Source organism: Lithobates pipiens, unplaced genomic scaffold (genome assembly GCF_037356315.1).
Source record: "Lithobates pipiens isolate NorthernLeopardFrog02 unplaced genomic scaffold, aLitPip1_a1.2 Scaffold_19, whole genome shotgun sequence".
In the NCBI taxonomy this organism is placed as follows: domain Eukaryota; kingdom Metazoa; phylum Chordata; class Amphibia; order Anura; family Ranidae; genus Lithobates; species Lithobates pipiens.
Genome location: NW_027507764.1, coordinates 668,310 through 695,178, shown reverse-complemented (window position 1 = coordinate 695,178; position 26,869 = coordinate 668,310). Strand labels below are relative to the sequence as shown.

Here is a 26,869-nt window from a genome sequence, read left to right as displayed (position 1 = left end):
ATGTCTTTCTGCGAAAAAGACTCGGCATAGCGCGGTGGCTCCACAAAACGCTCCAGGAACGGGGAGAAATCCAAAATGCGGGACCTTCCTATTACATCCACCACACAGACGAGGACATGCTGCTCCTGAACTCCAACACCGATCTAGATGAAACGGTGTGTGCGCAGAATAGAGGCAGCGAGGAGGTATCGATGGACACGGAAGATGTCACTGCCGACTTTTGCTGGGGCTCTATCATCCCGGTGGAGATCTTACATCGGGTCTTCAGGTTACTGGCAGACAGTGAGGGTGCGGTGCCCATTCTATGCAGGTGAGGACACAAGACGACGGATGTGTCCCGGGTGTTCCTCCTCCTCGCCTCTTATCCCCCTGTGTCCCCTTTCTTCTGCAGGCTCTCCCAGGTTTGTCGGCTATGGCGACAGGTAGCGTCCAGTCGGGACCTCTGGCGTCGCGTGACGGTGAGTCGCTGCTGTGTCCTTCCAGGCATCACCGATCCGCCGAGAACCCAGAAACGGGTGATGAAGACGATTGAAGCGCTCATCCAGCAACGGTCAGTTCTGGGGCTTCCTTAAGTGTATGTTATGCCGCGTACACACGGGCGGACTGTATGGCGTACTTAGTCCGTCGAAACACATTTCAGCGGACAGTCCGCTCGTGTGTGGGCTTCAGCTGACTTTTTCAGCGTGCAGTCTGGCGTACTAAGTATTTCGGATTTTTCGAAATTCTGTCCGTCGTACTTTGGTTTCAGCGGACAATCCGCTCGTGAGTAGGCTAGTTGGACGGACTAAGAATGACGCATGCTCAGAAAGGATTTACACGGCAGAAGGGTGCATTGCTGTGTATTGGAGCGTACGTCATTTCCTAGTCCCATCGTACGTGCTGTACACGTCATCACGCACGCTTTCGACGGACTGTTTGGGTATCCGTGTGTGGTCAAGTCCGTTCAGTGGAAAGTACGACGGACTGTCCGTCGGATTGTATGATGAACTAAATACGCCATACAGTCCGCTCGTGTGTACGCGGCATTAGACGGGTTGTAGAATTGGGCAGCAAGAAGTGAGAGATCTGCAGAAATCCACAAACCGGAAGACCCTATTAGTAATTAGTAATATTCCAAAACGAGAATTTCTATATCTTTTTTTTACTTTACATTTTGCTGTCACATGTTTGGGAACATCAATGAAACTTTCTCCTCCATTACAACCTTTGTTTTTCATAGGACAGCAAACAGGTGCCCATTTTATCAATTGGTATGTTTTTCATTATAGTTCTATCAATTGTTATTATTTCCTTTGTAATGTGTAAATAGACAGCTACCTGATTATACATCTACATTCAGGAATATATATATTGATAGACATACAGTGCCTTGCGAAAGTATTCGGCCCCCTTGAACTTTTCAACCTTTTGCCACATTTCAGGCTTCAAACATAAAGATATAAAATTTAAATTTTTTGTGAAGAATCACCAACAAGTGGGACACAATTGTGAAGTGGAACGAAATCTATTGGATATTTTAAACTTTTTTAGCAAATAAAAAACTGAAAAGTGGTGCGTGCAAAATGATTCGGCCCCTTTACTTTCAGTGCAGCAAACTCACTCCAGAAGTTCAGCGAGGATCTCTGAATGATCCAATGTTGTCCTAAATGACTGATGGTGATAAATAGAATCCACCTGTGTGTAATCAAGTCTCTGTATAAATGCTCCTGCTCTGTGATAGTCTCAGGGTTCTGTTGAAAGCGCAGAGAGCATCATGAAGACCAAGGAACACACCAGGCAGGTCCGTAATACTGTTGTGGAGAAGTTTAAAGCCGGATTTGGATACAAAAAGATTTCCCAAGCTTTAAACATCCCAAGGAGCACTGTGCAAGCCATCATTTTGAAATGGAAGGAGTATCAGACCACTGCAAATCTACCAAGACCTGGCCGTCCCTCTAAACTTTCAGCTCAGACAAGGAGAAGACTGATCAGAGATGCAGCCAAGAGGCCCATGATCACTCTGGATGAACTGCAGAGAACTACAGCTGAGGTGGGAGAGTCTGTCCATAGGATAACAATCAGTCGTACACTGCACAAATCTGCCCTTTATGGAAGAGTGGCAAGAAGAAAGACATTTCTCAAAGATATCCATTAAAAGTCTGGTCTAAAGTTTGCCACAAGCCACCTGGGAGACACACCAAACATGTGGAAGAAGGTGCTCTGGTCACATGAAACCAAAATCCAACTTTTTGCCCACAATGCAAAACGATATGTTTGACGTAAAAGCAACACAGCTCATCACCCTCAACACACCATCCCCACTGTCACACATGGTGGTGGCAGCATCATGGTGTGGGCCTGCTTTTCTTCAGCAGGGACAGGGGAGATGGTTAAAATTGAGGGGAAGATGGATGCAGCCAAATACAGGACCATTCTGGATGAAAACCTGTTGGAGTCTGCAAAAGACCTGAAACTGGGACGGAGATTTATCTTCCAACAAGACAATGATCCCAAACATACAGCAAAATCTACAAAGGAATGGTTCACAAATAAACGTATCCAGGTGTTAGAATGGCCAAGTCAAAGTCCAGACCTGAATCCAATCGAGAATCTGTGGAAAGAGCTGAAAACTGCTGTTCACAAACGCTCTCCATCCAACCTCACTGAGCTCCAGCTGTTTTGCAAGGAAGAATGGGCAAGAATTTCAGTCTCTCGATGTGCAAAACTGATAGAGACACCCCAAGCGACTTGCAGCTGTAATCGCAGCAAAAGGCGGCTCTACAAAGTATTAACGCAAGGGGGCCCAATACTTTTGCACGCCCCACTTTTCATTTTTTTTATTCGTTCAAAAAGTTTCAAAAATCCAATAGATTTCGTTCCACTTCACAATTGTGTACCATTTGTTGGGGATTCTTCACAAAAAATAAAAATTTTATATCTTTATGTTTGAAGCCTGAAATGTGGCAAAAGGTTGAAAAGTTCAAGGGGGGTGAATACTTTTGCAAGGCACTGAAAATAAATGACACATACGCTATATATATATATATATATCTCCTACAGGTTGTAGCTGGACTCTACTGGACATGCTGGACTAGCCTGCAATGTGTCCTTCGCACCACCTGAACATCCTACCAGCACCAACTGCCTGGGTTTGTGACTACGAGAGGCTCTCATTGGGTATAGTTGTGAATTGGTTTGCCGTGCACAGAGGACATTGCTGCTGCCATGGGTGGTTACAGCCCATAATTCCTTATTGGTTGTGGGAACATTTATTTGATATTCCCGGAAGGAACCAATGCCCATAACCCGGAAACCTTGGGTGTCCAATATTATTGCTTTGGAGTCTGCCTCTGCTCCATCCGGCAGGGCTGCAGCCTCCCCCGTATCCTGGACTTCCTGGCCACTTGTGTTCAATAATTGGAGCAATTGGAGCTTTTCATAGTTGTTTAGAGCTCGCTGGTCTTCATCCACCATAGATTCTCTAGTGGTCTACCAGAAGAAACTCACCAATAAGTGCCTGGATGGTGTGATTACATTTTAAAGATTTTACTGATAGGTAGTCAAGTTCCCTTAGATCCTATTTTGAAGTAACAGGTGTGGGCCTCTGCCTGATTATTGCCAAACCTTGACAGAATGGCTGAGAGCAACCAATCTGCTATCGTCTCCAGCCAGAAATTCCATATCCAGCAATGCAGCCTTGAAAATGCCGGGATCTGTGCAGCCACCCCTTGATTGCTTCAGCAAGGTCTGTGACCAATCTGTACAAGAAAAGGAAGCGCAACACCTCAGCGCAATAAAAACCTCATTATTGGGATTTAGAATCTATACACTTCTGCACTTGCATGCTCCTCATGGGTATCAAACACAATCTTGAACCCTTCAATGTAGACCTCCTTCTCCAACAGACCTTTGTAAAGGAACCGCTTTCTGCTGTTCACTCGGCTTTCTCATCCTCACTGTGTGCCAGTATGTTCTACAGAGGGGAGGTAGACCTGCAGTCGCACAGCAGTGGAGCTGCGCTGGTTGCCATGGAGGCGATGCGTTGCCTCCTCCCCCTTTTTTTTTTTTTTTTTTTTTTTTTTTTTTTTTAAGCGGGAGTCCGCCGGGAGTCCGCCGTTTTATTTTTATTTTTTTTAAAAAGCCAGCAGCTACAAATACTGCAGCTGCTGACTTTTAAAATAATGACACTTACCTGTCCAGCGCGCCCACGATGTCGGCACCCGAAGCCGATCTCTCGATCGTCTCTCGGGTGCTGCCGCCGCCATATTGGGTATGGGAATCAGGAAGTGGAGCCTTGCGCCTTCATTTCCCGGTTCCCTACTGCGCATGCGCGAGTCACGCTGCGCAATAAGGATGGTCCCCGCTGTCTCTGGGATCCGTGTGTTTCCCAGCAGGCAGCGGGGACCTTCGGAAAGGGGCATAGATTCTGCGGAAAGGGGCGTGGATTCTGCAGAATCTACGCCGGAAGTGATGCAGATACCTGTACTGTACACGTACCTGCACCCCCCTCCCCCCTGAAAGGGGACAGTTGTGACGCCGGAGGGGGGGAGGGTTCCAATGAGCGGAAGGTCCACTTTAGGGTGGGTGAGATCTCTTGAAGAGGACCCCTCCATAGCTGGCATAGGTTCACGTCTCACCAAATGATTGGAACAAATGTCTGGAGCCTTACACTTAACTGTAAAGGCTTTGTTGCAAGCATCAAAACAAGTGTCTTGCTTGGGACTGATGGCTGTTCCAATGCATAGGGCAATATGGTTGCGTGTTTGGCATGATCAGTCCTGCTCTTGACACGGTCAGTATCCATGCATCTGGTGGCTGTAGCCCCATAATAGGACTTCTGTAGAGGGGTCAAAGGAGCCCATTTCTTACCCTTCTTCTTCAGCATTTGTTTCATGTACAGCTTCAGAAAACCTCTTCCCGCAAGGTCAGCTATTCCCTCTATTAAAGGGGGAGTCCACCCTAACACTAAAATTGCTACATCTACAGACATCCACAATCTAAGCCCTTGTACACACGGTCAGAGATTCCGACGGAATGTTTCCTATCGGACTGTTTTGTCAGATAATCCGACTGTGTGTGGTCTCCATTGGACTGTTTCCGTCGGAATATCCGACGGACCAACTTTTCCGTAAAATTTTCCGTCAAAATGCTCCGATCGGACATACTCCGATCATGTGTAGCCGACTCCGACGGACAAAGTGCCACGCATGCTCAGATCAAATTCCTAGACCAAAGCTATTGGCTACTAGCCTGAACGTACTCCCGTCTAACAAAATAACATCACGTTATGTACAATCGGATTTTCTGACAACTTAGTCCGACCGTGTGTATGCAACTTCACTTCCGGACCTCTTCCGGAATTAATCCGTCACATTTGGTAGTCGGAATCTCCGACCGTGTGTACAAGGGCTTAGACTTAAGTTATCTAACCTGTAAAGAAGAAATCTCTATACATACTTTTTTTAAGGAGATCCAGTCTGTTTTTCAGCGGTGGAAGCGCTGCAGAGGACACAGCCGACAACGGCTGTGAAATGAATGGGAAGTGACGTCACTCACAGACTTACTTTGGGGCTTTCATTGTTAGCTGTGTCCTCTGCACCCGCCTACACATGGAAACCGCCGCTGACAGCTCAGCGTGGGATCGGGTCGGATGTATACAGATTATGTCGGTCTAATGCCTCGCACACACGATTCTGACCACAAAATCCATGGGATTTTTTACGACGGATGTTGGCTCAAAATTGTTTTGCATTCACACTGTCACCCAAATCTTGCCGGAAATTCCGAACGCCAAGAACGCTGTGACGTACGACACGTACGACGAGCTGAGAAAATTGAAGTTCAATAGCCAGTGTGGCTCTTCTGCTTGATTCCGGGCATGCGTAGAACTTTGTTGCGTCAGAATTGTGTACACACGATCGGAATTTCCCACAATGGATTTTGTTGTTGGGAAAATTTGAGATCCAGAGCTCAAATTTTGTTTGTTGGAAATTACGACGGAAAATGTCCGATGGAACCTGCACACGGTTGGAATTTCTGACACCAAGCTCACATCCAACATTTCCCGTCGGAAAATCCGACCGTGTGTACGGGGCATTCGATCGTGGATGTCTATCGATCTAGAGATTTTAGTGTTGGGGTGGATTTATCCTTTAATCCTTGTACATGAAGATGCCCTACTATTTCTAAAAGTGGGGGGGCAGTTTGGTCATCTTGATGGATCGTTGGATAGTTAACCTTTTTAAGGACTGGATTGCTCTGCTTGCTGCCTGACTAAACCCTTGATGCCTCTCTAACAGCTCTTTGTCTTTGGGTGTTGCTACACTTATAGCGCAAGTAAACCCATCCATAAAACAGTTTCATTTCTGACACAAATGCCGGAAATGTAACGCTCCCATTGGTTGTGCTCTCAACCAAACTGTCAAACCATCCAATGGCTGGCGTCATAACTGATCACATGTGCAGCATCATGGTAGTTGTAGATTAAACAGCAGCAAAGATGGCGGCTTCCTTGGCTGAAAACGATAAGGGGGTTTACTTGCACTTAACAAGGTCACTTATCGGGCTGCTTTGGGCTCTCTGTGCTCTGGATCTGTGTTCTTACCCTAATGAGAACTTGTCAGGTGCAGTGTTGCCACACATGGGGGCGACCCCCCCCCCCCCCCCTCCTCCCCATTCCATGATAGTTGTGTGTATCCTTGCAGCACCTGGTACCCTTCAACCTTCTTCCTCTGTTAAGAGAGTTCCCGACCCTCAAGGTTCTAGATGTTCAGTTCCTACTTTCCCTTTTTGTGATATGGACCGGGATTCTCAGAGTTCTCTGGCTGCTCCAGTTATTCTTGCCTGCCCTTTTTTTTTCCTAGATTTTTCATAGTGTCCTTTCTTCCATCCCTACGTGATATGACTAGAAGACCCTCACTGAAGGGGGTCGGTCTTCAAGACTCGGGTGGCTTACCACCCTCAGAGCGGCTATCACCAGTAACCTGCGATCAGACTCTACCTCTGTGACTGCTTCAGATACCTGTGGGTCTTCAATGGAAGTGTTGCCTCAACTTGACCCTTTGGTCAAGATTTCCAGTCTCTGTTGAGCTTGTGCACCACTGTCCTCTTTAGGGGGATCTTCCCTTTATCCATTTTTGCAGCAGGTAGAATATCCCAGGTTCACCTTCCTAGCAGGTTTTCTACGTTTTTCTCACACTGAGGGGTGAGTAAGGTACCTTCTCCCTTCATCTTGGAATGGACTTCTCCTACTGAGAGATCTGTAGTTTTAGGGTCCCCACCATGCTGTCTGGCTTGGAGGCAAAACTTTACCATCTGGATCTCCTTTAAGGTTGGCCTCCTCATTGGTGTGTGAGGACTTCGCACTAGGGTGCTCCTCCTTCCATGGCAGGATATACCCATTGCTGGATGATCTGGTAACTTCTAGATCTGTCAGCAGGAACCTTCACTGGCATCCCCTATGGGTTAAAGTGGTGGTCCTCATCACCCCCGTCCTTGGGGCTCACTAACAGGCCATGATTTATGTATTAGCTTGGGGGAGATGCAGACTAGAATACGGCAATCACTGAGCAGCACATTATATCACTTGTTATGTATTTCAGTTATCTTGCAAACCTGGCCTGTTAGTGGGCCCTGAGGACGGGGTTGGTGACCACTGGGTTAAAGGATATGTCTGAAGGACTGTGTGAGACCTGCTCAAGAGACAATGGGGCCTTTATATTGAGGTGGGGTTCCTTTATCTTCGCAGAACTGACCATTGATGTCACTTGATCAGCTGATGTCCTCATCCACCAGCTTGAGATGGCTTTTTTTTTTTTCTTTCAACCCATCCTGGGGGTGTTTCTTAGAAGATGGAGTAACTAAGTCAAGCTGAATTTTGGGACTTCCCATATCTGATATCGTGCATTTTATGGTTGTGTCTGGCTAGGAAACCCCTTTTATCACTTCCCTGCTTCATTTTTTTTTAATTGGGGCGTTTACGGCTCGGGCCTTTTCTAAGTTGGATCAATGATTTTCCCAGACTTGTCCTCTGTTTTTCTTAAGGGACCTGTTCTGTGTGTTGTCCCTTTTTGGTCTGTTTGGCTGACCTCACTTGCCATTTTTGATCTAGTTTTTTGTTTTTAGGTTTTGGGTTGTTTTATCTATTTATTGGATGGATTGCGGGGTGGACTCTCAGCCCCTGTTGGTTCAGACTGAAGGCCCATCAGGAAGTGTTTCCATTTATAGCAGTTCCTGTTCTGGTTTGGAATGCCATATAGACCCTCCCGGAATCCCTTGTTAGTCCCCCATTTTGCTCATCCTTCTCCCCACATGGTTGTGATTTGGGCATTGGACTGACTTCTACTAAGTTCCAAGTTTGTTTAGGATATTTTAGTGGCTCTTGCTCAACCCTCCAGTTGAACTGCTTTTAGATGTCACAATATTTTAAGAATTCCTGTGTCCCTTAATAAACAAAGAAAATAAGAATTTTGTACGTACTGCAAAATCTTTCTTGGCTCCATTGAGGGGCACAGATTGCACCCCTCTGTAGCGGGCACAGATTGCACCCATCTGTAGCGGGCACAGATTGCACCCATCTGTAGCGGGCACAGATTGCACCCATCTGTAGCGGGCACAGATTGCACCCATCTGTAGGGGGCACAGATTGCACCCCTCTGTAGGGGGCGCAGATTGCACCCCTCTGTAGGGGGCGCAGATTGCACCCCTCTGTAGGGGGCGCAGATTGCACCCCTCTGTAGGGGGCGCAGATTGCACCCCTCTGTAGGGGGCGCAGATTGCACCCCTCTGTAGGAGGCGCAGATTGCACCCATCTGTAGCGGGCACAGATTGCACCCATCTGTAGCGGGCACAGATTGCACCCATCTGTAGCGGGCACAGATTGCACCCATCTGTAGCGGGCACAGATTGCACCCATCTGTAGCGGGCACAGATTGCACCCATCTGTAGCGGGCACAGATTGCACCCTTCTGTAGAGAGCACAGATTGCACCCTTCTGTAGAGAGCACAGATTGCACCCCTCTGTAGGAGGCGCAGATTGCACCCCTCTGTAGGGGGCACAGATTGCACCCATCTGTAGCGGGCACAGATTGCACCCCTCTGTAGGAGGCGCAGATTGCACCCCTCTGTAGGAGGCGCAGATTGCACCCCTCTGTAGGGGGCGCAGATTGCACCCCTCTGTAGGGGGCGCAGATTGCACCCCTCTGTAGGGGGCGCAGATTGCACCCCTCTGTAGGGGGCGCTATTGCACCCCTCTGTAGGAGGCACAGATTGCACCCCTCTGTAGGAGGCGCAGATTGCACCCCTTTGTAGGGGGCGCAGATTGCACCCCTCTGTAGGGGGCACAGATTGCACCCCTCTGTAGGGGGCACAGGTTGCACCCCTCTGTAGGGGGCACAGATTGCCCTTGTACTGCTTGCTTACAAAACGGAGGCACGCTGGGTAGAGAACGTTTATATTGGAGACTGGCTTGCGTTCTTTCTGTTTTGCCAGTATCCAATCCTCTAGCCGGCAGAATAACCCAATGGTGTAAGAAGTCCTTTGGCCGTCAGTGGAATCCAAGAAAAAGATTTAATGGAAAGTACAAAAATCTTATTTTAAAAAACACTAAAATTCATCTGGCCAATGGCTGTTTATTTTGCGATCTGTAAGCTTTCTTAAGACCATGAAATACCTGAAATAAAGAAGAGCGGGAGAAGCCGAGAGTACCGAGGCCCCGTTTTATTACTAATATTACTTTTATTACTTATTATCTCCATCACCGCTTTTTGATACATACATTAGAGATTATATGTGTTTGGAATGTTGGTAACCATGTCCTCACCTTCATTGCTGATGTCTGTAATGTAGTTTCTCTCTTCTAGGCTTCCTCAGGTCTCTGACTTTTCCCTTCATCAATGGAAGAGTTTTGTGTCTCTCGTACTACAGGTAAGTGCGATTGTTTACCCCCCATCCCCGGGGGTGAAGGAGTGCCTCCTACCTACCCTTTGGTGCCATGGGTGCCTCTCCCCAGATTCCACAGGACACTCACACTTGTCCTTGAATGCCATAGGGACTTCCTGCATGCTTCCACATGCCATGAGTGCCTCCCTCCTACAACTGGGAGCCATGGGTCCCTCCTATCTCTCCCCCAATGCCACTGGGTCCTTGCTCCTGTCCCTGGATGCCATAGTGACTTCCTGCCAGTCCCCACATGCCACAGGTGCCTTCCAGCTTCTCCTCTGTGCCATGGGTTCCTCCTACGTCTCCACGCATGCCATAGGGACCTTTGTACCTGGATGCCATAGGAACTTCCTGTGTGTCCCACACAGCCCATCAGGGCTGTCTTCCTGTCCTCAAAAGCCAGGGGTCTCCCCACCTGTACCCTGAAGCCACTGGGGCCTCTCCACTTGATCCCAGTTGTCATAAGGGTCCATGTCTGTCTCTAGATGCCAAGATGGTTTTCTAAATGTCTCCAGATGCCACAGGGCCTCCATCCTGTCACTAACTCTCAAAAAAATGCCCATTGTCTTCACCCCCACCCCCCCCCCACACACACAATTTATGTCCTGACATCTTTGCCTCGTATCCTGATTCTCACTGTCTTTTCTGTTTTATTTTAAGAATTTGTCGCAGTCCTGCCCCCTGCTGTCGTCTCTTACGCTGTCGCATTGTAATCAGGTGACTGTGGAGGACCTGCTGTCTATAGGACGTTGCTGTCCACAGTTACAGAATCTCAACCTGCAGAACTCCAAGGTACCATGTGCATCACTCTACACTCCTCTCCTTCCCTCATCTCCTCTCCATTATATATCACTCTACACTCCTCTCCTTCCCTCATCTCCTCTCCATTATATATCACTCTACACTCCTCTCCTTCCCTTATCTCCTCTCCATTATATATCACTCTACACTTCTCTCCTTCCCTTATCTCCTCTCCATTATATATCACTCTACACTCCTCTCCTTCCCTTATCTCCTCTCCGTTATATATCATTCTACACTTCTCTCCTTCCCTTATCTCCTCTCCATTATATATCATTCTACACTCCTCTCCTTCCCTTATCTCCTCTCCATTATATATCCCTCTACACTCCTCTCCTTCCCTCATCTCCTCTCCATTATATATCATTCTACACTCCTCTCCTTCCCTTATCTCCTCTCCATTATATATCCCTCTACACTCCTCTCCTTCCCTTATCTCCTCTCCGTTATATATCACTCTACACTCCTCTCCTTCCCTTATCTCCTCTCCATTATATATCCCTCTACACTTCTCTCCTTCCCTTATCTCCTCTCCATTATATATATCACTCTACACTCCTCTCCTTCCCTTATCTCCTCTCCATTATATATCACTCTACACTCCTCTCCTCTCCATTATATATCCCTCTACACTTCTCTCCTTCCCTGATCTCCTCTCCATTATATATCCCTCTACACTTCTCTCCTTCCCTTATCTCCTCTCCATTATATATCCCTCTACACTTCTCTCCCAGAACCAGCAGTGCTTGTTATGGGGGACTTTTTTTCTTCCATTCAGAGTCTGACTATGGAAACGGCTTAACTGTGATCGCTGTCAGCTGATATTTTCCTCACCTTCTTATCTTGTAGTGATGGGTGTGTTGTCTCCTCAGGTTCAATTCGATGCTGTGCAAAGATTCCTGGAGATGTACGGAGCCCGACTCCGGCGACTGTCGCTGTCCTACAGCCTTCATATGAAATCCATAATGGCCGGAATAGCGGTGTGTCCTCTGGAGTTATCTCCATTAAAACGGGTCCTATATCCCTCCCCAGGTCTATCCTCCTCCTTCCCTTATCTCCTCTCCATTATATATCCCTCCCCAGGTCTATCCTCCTTCCCTTATCTCCTCTCCATTATATATCCCTCCCCAGGTCTATCCTCCTCCTTCCCTTATCTCCTCTCCATTATATATCCCTCCCCACTTCTCTCCTCCTCCTTCCCTTATCTCCTCTCCATTATATATCCCTCCCCAGGTCTATCCTCCTCCTTCCCTTATCTCCTCTCCATTATATATCCCTCCCCAGGTCTATCCTCCTCCTCCCCTTATCTCCTCTCCATTATATATCCCTCCCCAGGTCTATCCTCCTCCTTCCCTTATCTCCTCTCCATTATATATCCCTCCCCAGGTCTATCCTCCTCCTTCCCTTATCTCCTCTCCATTATATATCCCTCCCCACTTCTATCCTCCTCCTTCCCTTATCTCCTCTCCATTATATATCTCTCCCCACTTCTATCCTCCTCCTCCCCTTATCTCCTCTCCATTATATATCCCTCCCCACTTCTATCCTCCTCCTTCCCTTATCTCCTCTCCATTATATATCCCTCCCCAGGTCTATCCTCCTCCTTCCCTTATCTCCTCTCCATTATATATCCCTCCCCAGGTCTATCCTCCTCCTCCCCTTATCTCCTCTCCATTATATATCCCTCCCCAGGTCTATCCTCCTCCTTCCCTTATCTCCTCTCCATTATATATCCCTCCCCAGGTCTATCCTCCTCCTCCCCTTATCTCCTCTCCATTATATATCCCTCCCCAGGTCTATCCTCCTTCCCTTATCTCCTCTCCATTATATATCCCTCCCCAGGTCTATCCTCCTCCTTCCCTTATCTCCTCTCCATTATATATCCCTCCCCAGGTCTATCCTCCTTCCCTTATCTCATCTCCATTATATATCCCTCCCCGGTTCTATCCTCCTCCTCCCCTTATCTCCTCTCCATTATATATCCCTCCCCGGTTCTATCCTCCTCCTTCCCTTATCTCCTCTCCATTATATATCCCTCCCCAGGTCTATCCTCCTCCTTCCCTTATCTCCTCTCCATTATATATCCCTCCCCAGGTCTATCCTCCTCCTTCCCTTATCTCCTCTCCATTATATATCCCTCCCCAGGTCTATCCTCCTCCTTCCCTTATCTCCTCTCCATTATATATCCCTCCCCAGGTCTATCCTCCTCCTTCCCTTATCTCCTCTCCATTATATATCCCTCCCCAGGTCTATCCTCCTCCTTCTTCCCTTATCTCCTCTCCATTATATATCCCTCCCCAGGTCTATCCTCCTCCTTCCCTTATCTCCTCTCCATTATATATCCCTCCCCAGGTCTATCCTCCTCCTTCCCTTATCTCCTCTCCATTATATATCCCTCCCCAGGTCTATCCTCCTCCTTCCCTTATCTCATCTCCATTATATATCCCTCCCCAGGTCTATCCTCCTCCTCCCCTTATCTCCTCTCCATTATATATCTCTCCCCACTTCTATCCTCTTCCTTCCCTTATCTCCTCTCCATTATATATCCCTCCCCACTTCTCTCCTCCTCCTTCCCTTATCTCCTCTCCATTATATATCCCTCCCCAGGTCTATCCTCCTCCTTCCCTTATCTCCTCTCCATTATATATCCCTCCCCAGGTCTATCCTCCTCCTTCCCTTATCTCCTCTCCATTATATATCCCTCCCCAGGTCTATCCTCCTCCTTCCCTTATCTCATCTCCATTATATATCCCTCCCCAGGTCTATCCTCCTCCTCCCCTTATCTCCTCTCCATTATATATCTCTCCCCACTTCTATCCTCTTCCTTCCCTTATCTCCTCTCCATTATATATCCCTCCCCACTTCTATCCTCCTCCTCCCCTTATCTCCTCTCCATTATATATCTCTCCCCACTTCTATCCTCTTCCTTCCCTTATCTCCTCTCCATTATATATCCCTCCCCACTTCTCTCCTCCTCCTTCCCTTATCTCCTCTCCATTATATATCCCTCCCCAGGTCTATTCTCCTCCTTCCCTTATCTCCTCTCCATTATATATCTCTCCCCACTTCTATCCTCTTCCTTCCCTTATCTCCTCTCCATTATATATCCCTCCCCACTTCTCTCCTCCTCCTTCCCTTATCTCCTCTCCATTATATATCCCTCCCCAGGTCTATTCTCCTCCTTCCCTTATCTCCTCTCCATTATATATCCCTCCCCAGGTCTATCCTCCTCCTCCCCTTATCTCCTCTCCATTATATATCTCTCCCCACTTCTATCCTCCTCCTCCCCTTATCTCCTCTCCATTATATATCTCTCCCCACTTCTCTCCTCCTCCTTCCCTTATCTCCTCTCCATTATATATCCCTCCCCAGGTCTATCCTCCTCCTCCCCTTATCTCCTCTCCATTCTATATCCCTCCCCAGGTCTATACTCCTCCTTCCCTTATCTCCTCTCCATTATATATCTCTCCCCACTTCTATCCTCCTCCTTCCCTTCTCTCCTCTCCATTATATATCCCTCCCCAGGTCTATCCTCCTTCCCTTATCTTCTCTCCATTATATATCCCTCCTCCTTCCCTAATCTCCTCTCCATTATATATCCCCCCCCCCACTTCTATCCTCCTCCTCCCCTTATCTCCTCTCCATTATATATCCCTCCCCAGGTCTATCCTCCTCCTCCCCTTATCTCCTCTCCATTATATATCCCTCCCCAGGTCTATCCTCCTCCTTCCCTTCTCTCCTCTCCATTATATATCCCTCCCCAGGTCTATCCTCCTTCCCTTATCTTCTCTCCATTATATATCCCTCCCCAGGTCTATCCTCCTCCTTCCCTAATCTCCTCTCCATTATATACCCCCCCCCCCCACTTCCATCCTCCTCCTTCCCTTATCTCCTCTTCATTATATATCCCTCCCCACTTCTCTCCTCCTCCTTCCCTTATCTCCTCTCCATTATATATCCCTCCCCAGGTCTATCCTCCTCCTCCCCTTATCTCCTCTCCATTCTATATCCCTCCCCACTTCTCTCCTCCTCCTTCCCTTATCTCCTCTCCATTATATATCCCTCCCCAGGTCTATCCTCCTCCTTCCCTTCTCTCCTCTCCATTATATATCCCTCCCCAGGTCTATCCTCCTCCTCCCCTTATCTCCTCTCCATTCTATATCCCTCCCCAGGTCTATCCTCCTCCTTCCCTTATCTCCTCTCCATTATATATCCCTCTCCAGGTCTATCCTCCTCCTTCCCTTATCTCCTCTCCATTATATATCTCTCCCCACTTCTATCCTCCTCCTTCCCTTCTCTCCTCTCCATTATATATCCCTCCCCAGGTCTATCCTCCTCCTCCCCTTATCTCCTCTCCATTATATATCTCTCCCCACTTCTATCCTCCTCCTTCCCTTCTCTCCTCTCCATTATATATCCCTCCCCAGGTCTATCCTCCTCCTCCCCTTCTCTCCTCTCCATTATATATCCCTCCCCAGGTCTATCCTCCTCCTTCCCTAATCTCCTCTCCATTATATATCCCTCCTCCTTCCCTAATCTCCTCTCCATTATATATCCCCCCCCCCCCACTTCTATCCTCCTCCTCCCCTTATCTCCTCTCCATTATATATCCCTCCCCAGGTCTATCCTCCTCCTCCCCTTATCTCCTCTCCATTATATATCCCTCCCCAGGTCTATCCTCCTCCTTCCCTTCTCTCCTCTGCATTATATATCCCTCCCCAGGTCTATCCTCCTTCCCTTATCTTCTCTCCATTATATATCCCTCCTCCTTCCCTAATCTCCTCTCCATTATATACCCCCCCCCCACTTCCATCCTCATCCTTCCCTAATCTCCTCTCCATTATATATCCCCCCCCCCCCCCCCACTTCTATCCTCTTCCTTCCCTTATCTCCTCTCCATTATATATCCCTCCCCAGGTCTATCCTCCTCCTTCCCTTATCTCCTCTCCATTATATATCCCTCCCCAGCTCTATCCTCCTCCTTCCCTTATCTCCTCTCCATTATATATCTCTCCCCACTTCTATCCTCTTCCTTCCCTTATCTCCTCTCCATTATATATCCCCCCCACTTCCATCCTTCTCCTTCCCTTATCTCCTCTCCATTATATATCCCTCCCCACTTCTCTCCTCCTCCTTCCCTTATCTCCTCTCCATTATATATCCCTCCCCACTTCTATCCTCCTCCTTCCCTTATCTCCTCTCCATTATATATCCCTCCCCAGGTCTATCCTCCTCCTCCCCTTATCTCCTCTCCATTATATATCCCTCCCCAGGTCTATCCTCCTCCTTCCCTTCTCTCCTCTCCATTATATATCCCTCCCCAGGTCTATCCTCCTTCCCTTATCTTCTCTCCATTATATATCCCTCCCCAGGTCTATCCTCCTTCCCTTATCTTCTCTCCATTATATATCCCTCCCCAGGTCTATCCTCCTCCTTCCCTAATCTCCTCTCCATTATATACCCCCCCCCCCCCCCCCACTTCCATCCTCATCCTTCCCTAATCTCCTCTCCATTATATATCCCCCCCCCACTTCTATCCTCTTCCTTCCCTTATCTCCTCTCCATTATATATCCCCCCCCAGCTCTATCCTCCTCCTTCCCTTATCTCCTCTCCATTATATATCCCCCCCAGCTCTATCCTCCTCCTTCCCTTATCTCCTCTCCATTATATATCCCCCCCCAGCTCTATCCTCCTCCTTCCCTTATCTCCTCTCCATTATATATCCCCCCCCAGCTCTATCCTCCTCCTTCCCTTATCTCCTCTCCATTATATATCCCTCCCCACTTCTATCCTCCTCCTTCCCTTATCTCCTCTCCATTATATATCCCTCCCCAGCTCTATCCTCCTCCTCCTCCTCTCCCTTATCTCCTCTCCATTATATATCCCTCCCCACTTCTCTCCTCCTCCTTCCCTTATCTCCTCTCCATTATATATCCCTCCCCAGCTCTATCCTCCTCCTTTTCTTTGTCCTTACCTCCTACATACCTTTTATAGTTTCTATATTGTAATAACAGGAAGGCTGGTGCCCAGAACTGAGGCTTTTGGAGGTGAATCTTCCCTTGGATTCAAAGGTGATGGACTTTCAGCTCCCCATCGAAGAGTTTCAGATTTCCTGCCCCAAGCTGGAGGTGAGGGAGAATAATGCAGCTCCTCATTATATGGTCGGTGATTGTCAGAGTCGTATGTTTTTTTGTATTTCTGTAAAATCAGAGGAACCTCTCAATGGCCCATTACTTCCACCAGACGGGATGTCATCTTTTCTAGAAGAGACTTGTATATCAATGGAGCTTGTATCTTGCCTGGGGAGTCAACAGAATTTAACAATCACTATATTTAGAGTGTCATTGCCTACACGGTCCTTAACCACTTCAGCCTCAGAAGGATTTACCCCCTTCCTGACCAGATTACTTTGGCACTGCGCTGCTTTAACTGGTAATTGCGCGGTCATGCAATGTTGTACCCAAACGAAATTTGCGTCCTTTTTTTCCCACAAATAGAGCTTTCTTTTGATGTTATTTGATCACCTCTGCGGTTTTTATTTTTTGCGCTATAAACGGAAAGACCGAAAATTTTGAAAAAAATATATTTTCTACTTTTTGTTATAAAAAAATCCGTGGGGTGTCTACTTTCCAAAATGGGGTCATTTGGGGGGTTATGCGTTGGGCATACATTGTAATCTTTTTTTTTTTATTTTTTTTTTTTTTTTCCATGCAGCCTGTTGGCTGAACAAAAAAAAGATATTGATTGGTGGGTATGCCCACCATTAGAATACCTCCCTTCATCCACCCACTTCTAATAGTGGGCATACATGCACCATTTATATGCGCCGAAGCATGGGGGCATCCGCCCCAAAAGGTAGGAGCAAATCGCTCCTCCGCCCCTGCTGCCCCCATGCTTCGGTATATATGCTCTTCTTTTTTTTTTTTAACTGTGGTGGTGAAATCACCTCCTACAGTGCTGGAGTCACGGCTTTATGTATTGTGGGAGCAAACGCTGTTGCTGTCAAGATAATAAACCCGCGCTGCAGCTGAATGGCGCACCTGAAAACCAAAAAATGGTTAACAATAAAACGCACAGTAAACAGTAACGTATAAAAACAATTGCATACCTGAAAAGCAAACATGATAAACCATAATAACAATAAAACATCACAGAATAGAATATGGCATCTTGGGAGACCCTGTGAACGTGTGCCTAGTCTGTGCAATGCTGTACCCTACGCTGAAACTTCACTAGTGTATGGTAGCGTTCAAAACATTCACCAATGCAAAGACCAGGATTGTCAGGACAGGAGGCACAATAATGACGGGTGTCACGCTTATATCCGTGCATTCTGCAGACATGGCATCTTCTTTGGGGGGCTTGTTGGGTAGGGGTACGCGGAAGGACATAAGGAAAATGCCTCTCATGCAGCCGGTTTACTGCATTTGGTTGGGGGTGGTGAGGTGGAGCACCGTCTGGATACAGAAGGGCTCTGAGGGTATCTTCCTGGAATGTAAGGAAGGATCCAGTCCGTCCTGAAGCTCTGTGTAGCACATAAGCGTTCAGCAAAGCCAATTGGAGTAAATAAACAGACACTTTCTTGTACCAGCGTCTGGCCTTACGGGCAACTAGGTACGGCGCCATCCCTCCCATGTTAAGATTATATTCGTGAACCAGAAGGGTAATTTGGACCGTCCTGTCTGCATGAAGGGAGGTAAGAACGAAAACATTCTTATTATCCCTCCACTTCATAGCGAGCAAATTATTACACCACAAGCAGGCTCTCTCCCAGCCTAAGACGGGACTCTACAAGCCGCTGGGGAAAGCCCCGGCGATTAGGTCGCATGGTGCCACATGCTCCAATCTGATGATCAAACCAGTGACTAAACAGTGGCACGCTGGTGTAATAGTTGTCCACGTACAAGTGGTACCCCTTTCCGAATAAGGGTGACACCATGTCCCACACTATCTTGCCAGCGCTCCCTATGCAATCAGGGCAGTTCTCCGGCTCTACGTGACTATCTCTTCCCTCGTAAACCATAAAACTACATGTATAACCTGTGGCCCTGTCACAGAACTTATACATCTTGACCCCGTATCTGGAACGCTTGTTGGGAATGTACTGTTTGAAGGACAAGCGACCAGAAAACGTAATCAGGGACTCATCAACGCAGACAACTTGATGGGGAGTAAACAAGTCTGCAAAACGTTGGTTGAAGTGGTTTATGAGGGGCCGAATTTTGTAGAGCCGATCATATTCAGGGTCTCCACGAGGACGACAAAGTTCATTGTCACTGAAATGCATGAACCGCAAGATCTGCTCGTATTGTACCCTGGCCATGGAAGAGGAGAACACGGGCATATGGTGAATTGGGTCAGTGGACCAATATGACCGCAACTCACTCATTTTAGTTATGCCCATGTTGAGGGAGAGACCCAGAAAGATCTTAAATTCTGAAACTGTAACTGGTTTCCAATCTCTGGCAAAGGAGGACTGGGGATTAGCGGTGATGTGTTGACCAGCATACAAATTGCTTTGGTCAACAATAGATCTATAGAGATCTTCAGTGAAAAACAGCGAATAAAAATCAAGTGACGTAAAATCAGCTGTATCCACCTGAATACCGGGTTGGCCAGTGAATGGGGGAAGTACGGGTGCTGCAGAAGTGGTGGGTTCCCAATTAGGATTGGTGAATGCAGCAGGAAGGGCACTATGGGCACGACGGGCCTGTCTTCGTCTTCTTGGTGGCAGTGGGACACTGCTTGTGCTTGCCACCTCGCCAGCTTGAACTGCACTTATGGGACTCGCCACGTCACCACGTGTTACTGCAGTTCTGGATGTATGACCAGGGTATACTAGGCCGCTGGTGCTTGCCAGTTCACCAGAAGGATGAGCGGCTCTAGTACTGGCTCTCTGCTCCATACGAGGGACCTGCAGTTCTTACACCTCAACAGAAGAAGTTTGGGGTCTGGTACACCTGACCTTGGTAGGGAACAGAACTCCGTCGTCGGAGCTATCTGTCATGGAGCCGCTGTCCTCTACAGGATCGTCTTCTGAGCCTGAATCTGACAGATCAGTGACTTCCTCTTCACTATCTGTCATGCTCAGAAACGCGTAGGCCTCTTCACTAGTGAACCTTCGCGTTGCCATTTTGGACTCCAAATTTAGTGGTACACTAGTGAGACTCACAGGTAAAAAATCACCTAGGCTGTTAGCGACTGAATCGAAACGCTACCAAAAAAACCTGTTAGCGATGGCAGGGATCAGGCCTGACTCTGCGATCGCTGCAGTTATGTGTTTAGTGTTTTGTAAGTGACAGTGATCGATCGATACTGCACTTGGGTGGGCTGGGCGGAGGGGCAAAACGCAGGTGCCAGCAGGTATCTGGGCTGATCCTGCTAACAATGCATTTTTTCGGAACCCTAAACTGCTGGGGACGCTAGTATAGATCTGATCAGATTCTATACCACTAAGGGAGATGTATGCTTTGCGTGTGGGTGTTAGCGGTACTGGCACTAACCTGACGCTGCCTGGGGCGACGCAGACCCTATCTGACCCTAAATCCTAATTGATATCACCCGCCGGGTGATCAGGGGGTTAAACCTTTATTGGGTAATCAATGGCGGTTGCCCTGAAACTATAAAAAAACAAACAAACTGACCAGCGTCACCCGTAACACTTATACGGTGATCACTGGTGAAAGGGTTAACTAGGGGGCAATCAGGGGGTTAAAACCTTTATTGGGTAGTATATGGGGGTCCCTGATGCTGTAAAAAGCTGCGGCGAACCTAAATACCTACCTGCATAACTAGCGTCACCTGTGACACTAATACAGCGATCAGAAAAACGATTGCTTAGTGACACTGGTGAGGGGGGGGGGTGATTACGGGGTTAAACCTTTATTAAGGGGGGATCCTAGACCTAAAGGGGGCTAAATCTAACTGCCCTAACAGTTATTACAGTAACAATGCACCAATGCAGTAAACAGTAAAAAAACAAACAAAAAAAACTGCTAATGGGGACACTGTGACAGGGGGTGCAGGGGGGTGACAGGGGGTGAAATGTGTGCCTGGAGTGTTCTACTGTATGTGTAGTGTTGTGCGACTCACTTTGGACGTCTTCTCTCCATGGGAGCCAACAAAAAGACTCCACGAGGAGAGATGACATCACTTCCTCTACTGCTGTTTACATTACAGCAGCAGAGGAAGTGTTTCATTGGCCGGGAGTGATCACGAGGGGGTGGCCACAAATGAGTGGCCTCCCCCCTCAGCACGGATCACTCCCGCAACTATGCCGACCGCCTTCGCTCCCCCCCCGGCTGCGGGAGGCAAGTAATGTACCGGTACGTCGCTTTACCTGCCCGTGCCATTCTGCCGCCGTATATCGCCGTGAGGCGGTCGGCAAGTGGTTAATAAATAGGAAATGTTTGCTATCAGTGACCACACATTGTACAGACCTAGATAATACGCCGTATACCTGAACCCTACTGAAATATAGTTGTTGTTGGACCAGAAATGCAGGTGCAACCAATGGAGAATTCCATCCTGGATTGGCAGATTTCAGGCATTTTTTTTTGGCGTGTTGGCAGCCGGATAAACTGCAGTATCGAATAGCATAAAAAGAGTAGCATACTAATAAATGAAACGCAACATTTTATCTACCATCTTGAAGCTGGGAATCCTGTATATAAACGCTAATGAACTTGTTTAACTGGTTTATGAAGGCTAACAGGAAGTGATTTTGGCAAGAAATGAGAAGTCGTGTGCTGAATATAAGGTGGGCAGCCTGGACGGAGACCTGGGTAGAAGGAAGAGGGTTCTAGAACACCAAGATTTGGGTGTAAGGAAGAGGCAGGGTAGGGAAGAATCATTTCATACGGAGCCTTTTCTGACGTAAAAGCCTGCGTGCCAGCAAAGTGTTTTTTACTTGAAATTCCAATCTATGAAAAGATCTTCTGAAATACAGTTCTGTAGAACTTCTGCTCTGGGATTCCAAATCTCTGTCATGCAACCAAATGCTTTTTGCTGTAGGAGGGATTGGCCACCTTTTCAGCTGATCGGTAAACAAGGACGCCATTATAGTGAGAGATCAACTCCATTACATCCAATGTGTTCAGATGTCTTGTGTTGGTGACAGGTCCTCTTTACAGTTCATGCTGGGGGGATGGTCATATGATGAGCTTACTTCTCAGGTTCCTCTGTTCTCCATTGCAGGTGCTGAGACTGGTGAACATCCCGTGGCAGGCAAAACCCGAACCTAAAATTGCCACTAATACCCCTGGTTTTCCTGAGCTGCAGGAACTCATCGCCAGCTTCTTCTACTCCTCTGTCAACGACGCCGCCTTCCAGAGGCTGCTGAAAAATTCTAGGAAGCTGCGAGTTCTAGACCTGCGGGGATGTTATAAGATCTCGCCACAGGGATTGTCGGCCCTCCCATGTACTGGTCAGTATCGGGGCAACTCCAGAGCACGTCCCCCGTATTTCCGGTGTGGGGGTCCCGCTAAGAACTGCATAGGAGACAAATGGGGATTTTTGGGGGTAAGAAGTGGGCCTCGCGGTCACACTGTTGGCCAGGGCCGGCCCTACCATGGGTCCCAGTGGGTCCATTGGACCCAGGGAGAACTTTGAGAGGGGCAGCAAATTGAACCACGGCCGCCTCTCCTACTATTCTATTTACCAAGACAAATTGAAGACCAAGATTTTTATTCCAGCAGTTTTGTGTATCATGATGAGAACTCCCCCCCCCCCCCCCCCCCCGGGCCGCTCTGCCTGCCCCTATACTGCCCCAGCCTGTCTATATACTACCTTATGGGGTCTTATTAGATCCCAGATCCCTCCATGAAGAGTACCTTTTACTGCCTATTAATGTCACATGGGGATGTTTTATATTCCTTGTGACAGCAATAAGTGATCAAAAACAAACCCACCCCCCCCCCCCCCATGCCTCCAAGCTTGTGCGCAGAAGCGATCGCATACGTAAGTGGCGCCTGCAAATGAAAACAGTGTTCAAACCACACGTGTGAGGTGTCGCCACCCTAAGGCCCTGTACACACGGTCAGGGATTCTGCCAACCAAATCCGTCGGATCTTGTCCGAAACTGTTGCATAGACACGGTCGGACAAAGTTGGCGAAAAATCCGATCTTTGAGAACGTGATGACGTAATTTAGTTACGATGGGACTACGTTCACACTAGTAGCCAATAGCTTTGAAGTAGGAATTTGATCTGAGCATGCGTGGCACTTGGTCCGATCAAAATGCTCTACACATGATCGGAGTATGTCCGATCGCCCCAGTTGGTCGGAAAATATTTCCAACAAGTTGGAAAATTTGGTCAGACGGAATCAGTCCGATGCAGACCACACACAGTCGGATTATCCGACAACACGGTCCGATAGGACACATTCTGACGGATTCTCCGACCGTGTGTACAAGGGCTTAGACCTCCTTCTGTAACTCAAAACATGCAACCTGAAATTTTTTTTTAAACCATCACCTATGGAGCTTGTAACCACTTAAGCCCCTGTACACACGATCGGAGATTCCGACAACCAAATACGTCGGATTTTGTCCGACGGATTTTGTACGAAACTGTTGCATACACACGGTCGCACAAAGTTGTCAGAATGTTCGATAGTTCGGAACGTGATGAGGTAATTTCGTTATGACGGGACTACGTTCAGGCTAGTAGCCAATAGCTTTGGTCTAGGAATTTGATCTGAGCATGCGTGGCACTTTGTCTGATCGGAATTCTCTACACATGATCGGACAAAGTGCGATCGGATCATGTTGTCGGAAACTTTTATAACCCAGCTGGAAAACTTGGTCCGTCGGATATTCCGATGGAAACAGTCCGATGAAGACCACACACTGTCGTATTATCTGACAACACGGTCCGATCGGACATTGTCCATCGAATCTCCGACCGTGTGTACAAGGGCTAAGGATTGTGCCTCTTTCTGAGATTTGGTGTTTACAAGTTAAAAAACGTTTTCTTTTTGCTAGAAAATTCCTTAGAACCCCCAAACATTCTATATATATATATATATATGTATACCTTTTATTTTCTATTTTGACACTGTTCTTTTAAAAAAAGAATTGTCACTTTTATTCTTATTACAAGGAATGTAAACATCGCTTGTAATAGAAGTATGACCGGACTGCTTTTATGTGAGATCTGGAGGGTCAAAAAGACCTCGCCTCTCATATTTACACTAAAATACAAAAAAATAAAAATTTAATTGAATGTCATTTAAAAAAAAAAATTCCCTTTTTTTTTTTTTTTTTTTTAAGAGTTATGGGAAAAAGTGACGTTTTTTGATGTGGCTTCCGCCCTGAAATGCTGTGGAGATGGGTGGGGGCCATCTTCCCCTCACTCGTCTCCTCCATGTCACACAAGGGACAACATCCGATGCCTCCAGGGCACCGTAGCGGTGGAGGGGGGGGGCGCCTCTCCCGCCGCCAATAAAAGTGATCTCACGGAAAATCCACCGCAGAGACCAATTTTATCTGAAAGCAGAAAACCCGCTGAAGAAGAGGATGCCGGGGTTAGGGTAGCTTGCTGCTGCCATAACAAAGATATTCCTCTTCAAAGTAGCGACGTAAAACGACGGCGGCCGGTCCGTAGGTGGTTAAAGTACTGTCGATTGTTGCCATTTCACAAGCGTGCCCAATTTTAAGGCGTGACACGTCGGGTATCTTATTTACTCGGTGTAACATCATCTTTCACATTACACAAAAAAATTGGGCTAACTTTACTGTTTTTTTTTTTTTTTTTTTTTTCTTATTTTATTGAAGTGTATTTTTTTCCCAAAAATTTGTGATTGAAAGACCGCTGCACAAATACCGTGTGACATAAAATGTTACAATGACCATTTTATTCTCTAGGGTCTCTGCTTAAAAAACAAAAAATTATATATAATGTTTTCGGGGATCCAAGTCATTTTCTAGCAAAAATACTGATTTTAACTTAAAGCGGAGGTCCACCCTAAAATGGACCTTCCGCTCATCGGAATCCTCCCCCCCTCCGGCGCCACAATTGGCACCTTTCAGGGGGGAGGGGGGTGCAGTTACCTGGATAATCCAGGTAACTGCACCCACTTCCGGGATAGCTCTCTGCGGAAAGGGGCGTAGATTACGCCCCTTTCCGCAAGTGCCCACCCCTTTCCGCAAGTGCCCCGCTGCCTGCTGGGAAAACACACAGATCCCAGAGGCAGCGGGGACCATCCTTATTGCGCAGCGCGGCTCGCGCATGCGCAGTAGGGAACCGGGAAATGAAGCCGAAAGGCTCCACTTCCTGATTCCCATACCCAAGATGGCGGCGGCAGCACCCGAGAAACGATCGAGAGATCGGCTTCGGGTGCCGACATTGCGGGCACGCTGGACAGGTAAGTGTCATTATTTTAAAAGTCAGCAGCTGCAGTATTTGTAGCTGCTGGCTTTTATAAAAAAAAATAAAAAAACGCGGAGTCCCGGCGGACCCCCGCTTTAAAGCAACGACTGTAGTGGGAGTGACTAAATACTCATCGCTCTCATGTGGGTTCCTCTCTCTCTTTCTGTGGTGGGATCCGTCGCTCCCGGGCTCCGTGAACCGATGGGAGAACCCGGGAAAAGGCGGGGGGAGGGCGACGGACCCCCTTCCACCTCCCACAGAAATGATGACGTGTCTCTCCCCTCCTCTCCTCCTCATCTGTCTCCTTCCCCCCCCCCCCATATTTCTAACACTGTATGTAGCCTTCTGTTGGGTTCTGTGAGTCTGATCTTTGCTGGTCTTTGTCAGATGTGGAGCGCCTCTTCCTGGGTTTGTACTGCAGCTCTATGGTGTCCTCGTCGATGGTTTCCGGGTCCCATCTGCTGACCCATAAATGGCGGCACAGCCTGCAGGAACTGGACCTGACGGGTCATGGATACCTAGAGGAGGACTTGGCGGAGGCCTTGCTCAATCTGTGCAAAGGAAGTGGCGTGGGAAGCGACACCCTCAGAAACGACACCCTCCAATCGCTAAACCTTTCGGGAACGAGAGCCACGCCCCCTGCTGTCAGGTGATCATTCCGCCAATATAGATGCTTGTAGTGGTATTCTGCCCACCCTGTGGAGCACTGACCCTTCTTCTCCTCTCTGCAGAGACGTCCTCCTCAGCTGCCAGTCCCTCACCCACCTGGACCTGTCCTCCTGCCGAAACATCCCCCGGGGACTGGATCGTGTCTACCACGGCAGAGAAGACATTGAGGGGTGTCTAACGGACCTGACCCAAAAACTTCAAGCGGCAGAAGAGCAGTGACCCCACCCCCCCCTCCCCCGATGAACTCCATCCACTGAACAAAATGACCCAGTGGATCTCCTGGGCTTATTTCATTTTTGGAATTCATCGTAGATGTGACCCGAAGGGGTCTGAGGTTTTGGGGAACTACCAAAAAACATTGCAGTTAAGGACATTTTATTGGGGCGCTAAGCCAAGTGGAGTCCCGCTGGATACAGTACTTGGGTCCGATCCCCCCAAAGGGTTAAATATATAGAATTTGACTTGAATTGTTTTAGCCGTAATTCCGGGTGGGCCCCTCCCCCTCCTTAGGCTTGTTTGTTCCCCTGGGTGTGTTATCCCTATGTTCCTAGTCATATGGAATAAATTGGATAATGTTTTAAGTGTTTTTGTTTTATTTATTTTGTATATTGGATAAAATAATTATACAGCAATCTCCCAGTCTATGTACTCCCCCCTCTTCTTTTTTTTATTTGCTTTGTTTCTATATATAAATAAAAATGTAATTGTATCCTTTTGTTTTGTTTTTTGTTTTTTTGTTTTTTTAGATTTTTGAATTTATTACCTATTTATTTATACTCATATACAGTATATTTTAGACTTTATATGGATTTTTATGGATTAGTAATGATTTTTTTTTTTTTTTTTTAATTGTTTAATTATAGCAGGAAATGGGTCCACATAGACCAACAGGTTACATACTTTCCACATATCCCACAGAGAGAAAGGCAGTACAGGTAATACATCATCAATTCTCTGCTAGCCTTATCCTCAAGAGTAAAAAGAAAAAACATCAGCATGTGGAGACGTGAATTCTCGTCATCTCGTGGTCTCACTTCCCAGTTTAACTAACTTAGTATCTACATTGGAACCACTTCCAATATATGGAGGGGGAGATGAAGCATAGGAG

General features: G+C 47.5%; 1 protein-coding gene across 1 annotated transcript; it reads left to right on the top strand.

The window, feature by feature from the left end:
• Positions 1-26,470, top strand: FBXL6 (F-box and leucine rich repeat protein 6; the record flags this gene model as incomplete). The annotated part of the gene is given in 9 exon segments (XM_077490462.1): positions 1-310; positions 392-550; positions 9,840-9,903; positions 10,579-10,710; positions 11,592-11,699; positions 16,735-16,848; positions 21,917-22,145; positions 25,480-25,741; positions 25,824-26,470. Coding segments are annotated over 9 exon segments (1,535 nt in total), but the record flags the coding sequence as incomplete, so codon positions are not given.
• Between the last annotated feature and the right edge of the window lie 399 nt (positions 26,471-26,869).